Source organism: Orycteropus afer, unplaced genomic scaffold (assembly GCF_000298275.1).
Source record: "Orycteropus afer afer isolate SDZICR_OR568_19922 unplaced genomic scaffold, OryAfe1.0 scaffold00887, whole genome shotgun sequence".
Lineage (NCBI taxonomy): Eukaryota > Metazoa > Chordata > Mammalia > Tubulidentata > Orycteropodidae > Orycteropus > Orycteropus afer.
Genome location: NW_006922474.1, coordinates 219,838 through 229,530, shown reverse-complemented (window position 1 = coordinate 229,530; position 9,693 = coordinate 219,838). Strand labels below are relative to the sequence as shown.

General features: G+C 37.7%; 1 protein-coding gene across 1 annotated transcript in view; it reads left to right on the top strand.

The window, feature by feature from the left end:
- Nucleotides 1–4,309: 4,309 nt before the first annotated feature.
- The window catches only part of LOC103212228 (killer cell lectin-like receptor 2), a 22,011-nt gene continuing 16,627 nt past the window's right edge, over nucleotides 4,310–9,693 (top strand). The window contains 4 exon segments of the mRNA XM_042783324.1: nucleotides 4,310–4,394; nucleotides 7,471–7,590; nucleotides 9,032–9,130; nucleotides 9,133–9,173. Coding sequence (XP_042639258.1) covers nucleotides 4,310–4,394; nucleotides 7,471–7,590; nucleotides 9,032–9,130; nucleotides 9,133–9,173 — 345 coding nt within the window.

Sequence of the window (9,693 nt, the reverse complement as noted above, 5' to 3'; positions counted from 1 at the left end):
ATGTCTCTGGTTCCCTGTTTACAATCTTGTAGGCTTATTTACTTTGGATACTTCCATAGCTGGGTTGGTTTCTGGGTTATGTTATCATGTGTGATAATGGTCAGTTGTTTGCTGCTGTTGGTTCTCTGTCCAAAGGACTCCCTTTAGCGTCTCTTGTAGGGTTGGTCTGGTTTTAACAAATTCCCTTAATTTCTGCTTTTCTGGAAATGTCCTAATTTCACCATCATATTTGAGGGACAATTTTGCTGGGTACATAATTCTTGGTTGGAAATTTTTCTCTTTCAGGGTTTTATGTATACCATCCCATTGTCTTCTTTCCTGCATAGTTTCTGCTGAGAAATCTGAGCTTAGTCTTATTGGTTGCCCTTTGCAGGTAACTTTTCATTTTTCCTGTGGTGCTTTCAGGATTCTTTCTTTGTCTTTGGTTTTGGTGAGTTTGATGATGATATATCTTGGTGATTTTGTTTTGGGGTCTATCATGTTTGGGGTTCGTTGGACTTCCTGAATGGATATATTCTCATTTTTCATCATACCAGGAAAATTGTTTTCCAGCAAATCTTTTGACAGTTTTCTCTATGGTTTTATTTGTCTCTTCCGGTTCTGGAATTCCAGTTACACGTAGTTTATTCCCTTTGATGGTATCCCACAGGAACCTTAGGCTTTGTTCATTTTGTTTTGATCTTTTTTCTGATTGATCCCTTTCTAAAGAAGTATTCAGGTATTTGCCTTCAATCTCACTAATTCTGTCTTACATTGATTCAGTTCTACTCCTTTGCCTGTTCAGTGTCTGAAAATTTATTTTTAATCTTCTGGATTTGTGTATGTAGATTTTGTATCATTTCTGATTTTTCATTTATTTTGTCATTTTGTTCTTGTATTGTTTTTCAAAATTGTTCTAGGCTTTTCTCTGTGTTTTCCTCAATTTTGTCAGTGTTTTCCTTGCTCTGCCTCTCAATTTGTTGAAGATACCTAAATATTATTCTTTTGAATTCCTCATCAGGGAGTTCCAATGCTGCATCTTCCTCGGGGATATGTTTTGGGTCTGTATCCTGGTCCCTTGTTTCTCCTGCTTTATCTTGCTTCTTTGTGTGGACTGTGATGCTCTGTTGTCTCCGAGGCATTGTGATGTTTTTGTGTTTATATGTTTATATTTAATTGGTGATTGTATGTTGGAGTGACTTGCCCGTGATTTTGTTTTGTTTGTATGTTACCTACGTAAGCAGGGTACTGTGCTGTGCTCCTCTATTCGCTAGTTGGCAGCACTTATACACTCACTACCTGTCTCCTGTTGTCAGCCTCTTGTATGTCCCTGCTGTCCTTGGCAAACAGAACCTATTTTTAGCTCCTGTTTTCATTCAAATTTTTCCAGTAGTTGGTGTCTCATACATGTCTGTGTACTTTCTTTCAAAGCTCAGAGCTCCAGGATTATCTTCTGTATCTCTGTCAATTAGTTTCTCTTTTCTTTGTTGAGGAGGGTTTGTGTGGCTTGTCTGCCTATTCCTCCATCTTACCAGCAGTCCAACATTTTGAATCTTGGACATCAAATAATAATTAACATTTAATGCAAGCTGATTAGACAGGTGTCAAGTTCTAGCCAGGTGTTTCATATCTCTTATTTAATCCTCACAACCCTGGAAGTCAAATAATATCATTGCCATTTTACTGTGATGAATCCAAGGCAAAGGGAGGTTAAGTGTCTTGCTTAAAGATATGGTTTGTGGCAAGAGCTTTGTTGAAAATCCAGGCCCTTCTGAATCCAATATCCATGCTCAGTGGATTCACTCAGGCCTGGATTTAAACAAAGGTCAAGAATCAGCAATAATATGACCTTACCCTTTTCTGTTGAGTTGATTCTGACTCACAGCAACACTTTAGGACAGAGTAGAACTGCCCCGTAGGATTTATAGGCTGTAATCTTTATGGAAGCAGACTGCCACATCATTCTCCTAGGAAGTGGATAATGGGTTCCAATTGCTAGCCTTTCAGTTAGCAGCCAACCGGTTAACCATTGCGTCACGCACAGCTCCTTTTAATGTGAACTTTAGGCAAGTCAGTTAACCTGTTTCTATTAGTTTCTTTGTTTGTAAAATGGAGGCAGTAATAAATACCTGTTAGGATTGGGAGGCTTCAATATGGTTATTGTGGTACAGTGAATTACTTGGTATGGCTTTTCTAGCCATAGTCTTTGTAATTCCTACCAGATTACTGGGTGGAACCATGCAAATAAGGTGTATAGAACTCAGATGTTGGGATTGGTTAGTTTTGTCACTCTGCCAGCCTTAAAAAGAGCCTTCTTAGAAGCAGAAAGGGGATATCATTGCCATCAGGAGAGAAGAGCTGGTGGTGGAGTAGAGCACATCCTTGGACCTGAGATCCCTGAGCAGGACCTTATTGGCCAAAAGACACCTGGCAGGGAGACGGCGTCAGTGGAACAAAGAGGCACGAGAGATCGGTGGGCTTGCCTGGCCCTTGGGCAGGAGGCTTGCTGGTGGAGTGGAGTGCGTGTAGCTGTAACTATATGCACAGCTAAAAAGAGCTTTGTAACACTTGCTGGAGCAGGGCAGAGGCCAAGGGCTAGAGAGGCATGCTTGAGGACATGGCTGAGGGGGTGGCTATCTCCAATTGAAGAATTGTGTCCTGAGCTCATTCCTGAACCTGTATTGTAACTTGTTACTTCCTTAATAAACCCCATAATCATGAGTTTTGTCTGTGAGTTCTGTATGGCCCTCGCAATGAATTATCGAACCCAACAGAGAAGAGTGAGTACTGTGGGAGGGATGGTTGGTGTCAGAACTGGTAAAAAGGCTGGAGGGTGGTGACATGACTGGCTTCATAGGAATAAGCCTTGGGCTGTTGATGGTGACCCTGTTTCCCCCTTGTGAGGATGGAGAAGGTCACAAGATGCCACCCCCATGTCCTTTAAGCAGTTATATATACAGTATAAGGAGTTCTGGTGGCATAGTGCCTAAGGCATTTGACTGCTAACCAGAAGAATGGTGGTTCAAACCCTCCAGCCACTCCTCAGAAGAAGGTTGGGCAGTCTACTTCCATAGTGATACTGCCTTGGAAACCCAAGGAGGGGTCACTATGAGTCAGATTTGACTTGACAGCAGTGGGTGGTGGGTGGGTGTATACACAGTAATGCTCTAATAAATAATACTGCCTTTCTGCCATGTTTTTGACAGCCACTACCATTTGTATCCAACCTTTTTTTTTTAATTTTATTATGATTTAGATGAAACTTTACAGAGCAAATTCATTTTCCACACGGTAGTTCATACACTTTTTTTCATATTTACTGCAGTCCCCACAATGTAACACCTCACTTTCCCCTTTCTTCCTGTAGTTACCTCTTCCCTGTGTCCATATTTCCTATGCATTCCTGCCCCCTGAGCTATCTCCCTGTGTTCTCCCATGATTGATCTTTCTAAGAAGTTATACCCCAATTCTTAATTCCTCAGCAGAACTTTCTTTTTTTTTTTTCTTTCTTTTTTTGCAGTGGGGATGGGTGATGGCATTAGGATAGAGGACTAGGAATCTTTCTCTGGTTTGGTTTGACAAAGCCAATCCAGGATTAGGGGAAAGAGAAGAAAAAGTTCAGGGTCCTTGCAACTTTGCTCCTATTATTGAGTTAATTAGTCTCTGGAACGTTATACAGCTGACTACCTGCATGTGATGACAAGTGGCAGACTTCAGTGGCAATTCAGAGATTAAGGATTGTACTGGGAGACAAGAGTAATCCTGTGGAGGGCTAAACAAGAGACAGCCTAAGCATAGGTGCTAGTGGTTGGAACATGTCAAAAAAATCAAACCCACTGCCTTTAAGTGAATTCTGACTCATAGCCAACATGTTGGAAAGAGTAGAATTGTCCCATAGGGTTTCCAAGGCTGTAAATCTTTATGGACGCAAACTGCCAGCTCTTTTTCCCATGGAGTGGCTGGTGATTTCAAATTGCCCAACTTTTGGTTAGCAGATGAGTGCTTAACCACTGCACTATCAGAGCTGTAAAGTACTTGGAGGAGAGGTGGAAGGCATGAGCAAACTGGAGAATAAGGAGGCTTTTGAAGCATAATGGTTTTGTGGTGGCTAGCAGTTGATAAGGGAAGAAAATAAAGAAGTAATGTGGTCAGAGCCACATGAAATAGGGGTTGTCAGGTATCTTTACATCATCAAGTTCCCCTTCTGTTCCCCACTTCACTCATCCACACACTCCTTTTTAACTACTATCACCTGTGTTTGAACAATTTAAACTAATTTTATAGACCTGTGCTTCAGAAGATTGAAAATGTCTGAGTCATATGAAAGTGAATGTCGGTGAGGGATATGAGTATATTCTGGCAGGGTCTGGCTCATAGTAACAGTAATGAATTTCTCTTCAGTCATGTGTGGACATGTGAGGCCTAGCTGGAAGACTGGAAGATCTTTCAAGTAAGATTTATGGGCAAAATTCAAGTCAAAGAATGATTCACCAGTATCTTATCTCAAAAAATTAAAAAATATGAACATTTTCATATAACTTGTGGCATATAATGGAACAACTTTTCTGGAGGGTATTTGGTAATATGTATCAAAACTCTTTAAATGTATAAGTACCTGCGGTGTAGTAAATTACTTAGTGTGGCTTTTCTACCCGTAAGTCTTTGTAAACTCCAAGGTGGGATTTGCTATGAGCAACTGAGGAGCTCCTGATTGCTAAAGTTGTCCACCTGGAGTATTTCTGTTGGGAGTGGCACAAAACAATGTTCTGCGAGGTTCCCACTCAGGTGTTTAGAGTTCTGATGCTGTGATTAGCTAGTTTGGCCACCCTGCTGGGCTCAAAAGGAGGCCACCTAGAGGCAGAACTCTCCTGGACTGCTGGTTGAGGAAGATGTGCTGCTGAAAGAGACATGCACCCCGGAAAGAGACACGTGCTGCTGGGAAAGAGGCACAAGAGACACGCATTGCTGAGTGAGACACCGAGGGACCAGCACTTCTGGGAAATAGACTATGTGTGAGAGACTTGGCTGAGAGACGGTGGGCCGGGAGAGAGACTGAGCATTTTTCCTGAACTTGAATTGTAGCCTGTGGTGCTTCCCTAATAAACCCCATAATCTGTGAGCTCTGTATGGCCACTGCAGCGAATTATCAAACCCAGGAGAGAGGTGGTGGGTGCTTTGGGAGGCACGGTTGGTGAAAGGGCTGGAGGGAGACAGCATGTCTGACCTTGCAGTAATAGGCCTTGGGTTACTGCTGGTAATCCTGTCTTTCTCTTGTAGGATTAGAGAAGGTCAGGATATGTGGCCTCCTTGCCGTTTTTGCAGTACCCCATGATTAGATTTCTAATAATTTTTCCTAAGAAAATCCTTAAAACTACAGGCCAAGTATTTTTTCATGCTATCACAAAATTGGAAAAAATCTGAATGTATAACATTAGGAGATTACCTAAATAAATTATGATATATTTATGTGAAGTAATAACTATTTGTGGTTTTAAAGTTCATATTTTAGAAGAATATTTTTTAAAATTAGGAAATGCTTATTTATTAGAAACTAATAGATCACCTTTGATAATGTACATAGTGATAAAATGTTGGAATATATGTAAAAATATTTATAGTGAAATTATGGATGTTTTAAAGTAATTTATATAATACATTTATGTGTAATATATATAATTGAAAGAAGGAAAGATCTTTTTTCAAATAGCATATAAGTGGGAAGTTCTAACAGAGAGGGTATTATTTAAGAGTTGAAAACTTTAGTTATGACATATTTTGTATATGGGAATATATATGTATTTATACATATACATTCAAATAATTTATTTTACTAATAATTTCTTTTATGTATATAAGCTTTTTTGTTAAAGATGTTAGTTCTTGTTTTCTCTACGAATGTGTTCCTTTATCCTTCAGTTCTTAAATACTGATTTTGAATGATATTTTGCAAAGTGTACCAAGTGGTTGATTAATTGAAATGGAGGAAAACATAACTTATGACTGTCTTTCCTTTCCCATCAACATCAGCTTTCATCATACAATTTCCTCTTATCACTTTGGTCAAAGAGAGGGGCAGATAATTTTGAGTTGGAGTATCTTTCATAGACAGTTCATTTCTGCCTTTAGTCGTACAATCCCTCCACTCACTTGAAGACTCTAGGGCTGGAAAGGCCAGCTTCTTCCGCCGTATTTTTAGGCCACTTTTACCAACTGCCTCTTGCCTGGCACTGATGCAGGTACTATCTGCTTTTACTCACTCAGATCTTAGAAGGAATGATTGTAGGAAAGCAGGAGTATGGCATTTTAGTACAAATGATTTGGCAAGAGTCTGGAATTGACTAATCCATTCTCTATGGGCTGCTTTAGAACTGTATAACCTCTGAAGGGTATGAAAAATGTTTGTAGTTCAGCATTCATGGAAAACTGTTTTTCCTTTCTCAGTATGCTGTGATCTTTGATTTGTGATATAAAAATAAAAGGCCTTGGGATATTAATCACTTTTTACTGGGGCCTACTGATTTATACAAACTGGCCAGTGCTTCATAGAGTCGCCATGAGTTGGCTCCGACTTGATGGCATCTAACAACAACAACCACAACAAATGATTTACATATTATCTTATGCAATTTGAAGAATTCTGTAACAGAAAAGAATTCCTAATTTTTCTTAGAAAGTTATGGAAAATGTGAATGAGTAAACTTTTGTGAATTAAAAAAATTATTGGAAAAAATTTTTTAATTAAAAAAGTTATTAGAAAAATGCAATTACACTATTTGTTTTTCACTATTTCCTCTTTCTTAGATATCATCTTTTAACATGGATTAATGTCAGAAGCAAGGTAAATTTTAAATATTTACTATTCAATTATTTTTGTATTGATATCCATTAACAGATTGAATTCTTTATGGATGTTGACTCATGACTGCCAGTTGACAAATTGTATTTTCACATAGGCTTCTCTGGCAACACCATACACTAGAAGACTATTTGTTAAAAAAAAAAAAATAATAACTTTTTATTGTGATTTGGGCAAAAGTTTACAGCAAGTTGGTTTTCCGTTCAACAATTCATGTGTACTTTGTTTTGTGACATTGATTGCAATCCCCACAATGTAATAGCACTCTTCCCCCTTCCTCCTTATGTTTAAATGTTCACACTCAGATGTGTTGCTAAATGTTGACTGATTTTTACATTGGTGCCTATTTGTAAATGATGTGCTGTTAAAAATAAACTAAACTGAAATGTAAGGTATGACCATCATTGTTTTATTCAGATATCTTAATTATCATACACTTTAGTTGCTAATACTGAAAAATTTGATGTTTCCACTCCTATGGTCAGTTAATTGAGTGTTACTTTCTAAATATCAAATTACTAATTAAAGTAATGGAATGTGTTGGTTGCCAAAGTGTGGCATTTTCTCATGTCTTAAATTTCAATAGTTAGACATGATGTTTACTTTTTGTATTATAGCTATGTTATTCATTTTAGTTTTTCAGTATATTCAAGAAAAACATCACCAGGAGGAAATTATACGAAGCCTCAGTCAAAGTTACCACATTATGTAAAATGACAGCTACTTAACAGCTATAAAAGGAACTAGATTCATTTGTTATAAAAAAGAACAGATGTCATAGAAAAAATGAGATATCTTCAAAACCTTTGCAAAACATAAATATGGAGGACATTTTGAATGAAAGGTTGTATGAATTTACATGATTTCTTCCCACTTCAGAAGCTTAAAACCCCTGGTAAACAGGCTTATGATAAATGTTAGTGATTTATGGGTCTGCTGGACAGCTTTAATTTAGATGTAATATGGATGTTAGAGTCTGTTGTTTTAAAACATGGGACTGAGAGTTCAACAGCCATGTTTGGACTAGTAGAACATTATCTTTTCCAAGCTCAGTGGCAGTTCTTATATTCCTACTGCTCCCAGAAGGTGAATATAGTATGTCAGCTCCCCTGAAAATTTGGATCATTTTGGATCTATGGCAAATTATAGGCTTTCATTGTGTTGCTAACAAGGAATATGGAAACTGTCAGTAAAAATTTACATAACTAAAATGGGCAACAGGGCTGTAATTTCGATTAATTATAAAGATAATTGTGTGTATATGTTGCCATTTTTCCTTTCCTTCATACTTGTGGTCTATTTATGCAAATAGATTCTCCTTATAATACATTTGCAAGACTTGACATAGTGTTTATGCTTGTGAAACTCTGTGTGATGATATAATTAAAATACCCACGGATAAAAGATATTAAATCTTATAATGTCTGTTATTTTGCCTAATGATTGAACTGATGTGGTTATTGAAAAACATTAGGTATTTAAACCAAATCCAAACCTACTGACATCTAGTTGATTCTGACTCATACCGACCCCCATTGGGTTTTCGAGGTGGTAAATCTTTATGGAAGTAGATTGCCCACTCTTCCTTCCGTGGAGTGGCTGGTGGGTTTGAACTGCCAATCTTCTGGTTAGCAGTCAAATACCTTAGGCAGTGCACCACCAGAGCTTCTTAAGTATTTGTTTAGGGTTTAGATATTTAGAGATTGAATACTTAATTTCATTTAAGCATGGTGGTTAGTAAAAAATTACTACCTCTATTATTAAGAGAAAGAGCTCTCATGGTGCAGTGAGTAAGGAATTTGGCATTTCAAACCAGAAGATCCATGGTTCAAACCCACCAGCTGCTCTGGGGGAGAAAGATGAGGCAATCTACTTCTATAAAGATTTATAGCCTTGGAAACCCAATAGGGGTTGCTATGAATTGCAATCAACTCGATGGGAATGAGTTTGGTTTTATTATTAAAAGATCAATAATATTTTAAAAATTTTGTATATCATATGATATATGAAGAAAAGAAATCAGTTCCAAAAAATAATATTTCTTTTAGTTAGACGGCATTCCAGAATCTTAATGAGCCTCATATTATCCATAGATCGTAAGATTTTATTTTGTTGTGAAGGATTGATAAATGTATTATTCAGATTAACAGAATACCAGATTACAAGAAATTTAATGATACACTTAATATGTTCTAGGCAAATGCTATGAAGAAAAATGGTCCTGTTGTGGAGTAAACTGTTATTATTTTACCACTGAAAATAAAACCTGGAAGGAGTGTGAGCAGTTTTGCCAAAATTCAAATCATCCCTTTTGAAGATAGATGATGGAGATGTAAAGGTATCATAGACACTATTATATTCACTTTTAATCTCTTGGACTTTGTCTCTCATCCTTAGACTCAACATATGGAAAACAGAGGAGAGTCCAGATAGACTTCCAGTTGTTCTTTATATTGTGTTTGTTGTTGGAGCAAAAATTGTATAGTTAACTCTCCCAGGCATCCCTGCCTGCTAATAGGAATATGATTTTGTTACTTACTCAGTCACCATTCAATATATATCTCTTATAAGAGATATATTCCCAATCCCAAAATGGAAACCTCTTTTAAGAAGTAGTTTAGGTCTTAGCAATCACCTAACTCCCTTTCTAGGGAGTCTGCAGGAAACCTTTCACAGAGCTGTATGCTTTTCTCTCCATGAAGTGTTTAATGCTCTGATAATTTGCATTCTGGAACCAGCAGTTATTTAACCTTCTAACGTGAATTTAGGAGCTCTGATAGCATAGTGCCTAAGGCACTTGACTGCTAACCAGAAGGCTGGCGGTTCAAACCCACCAGCCACTCCTCGGAAGGAAGGTT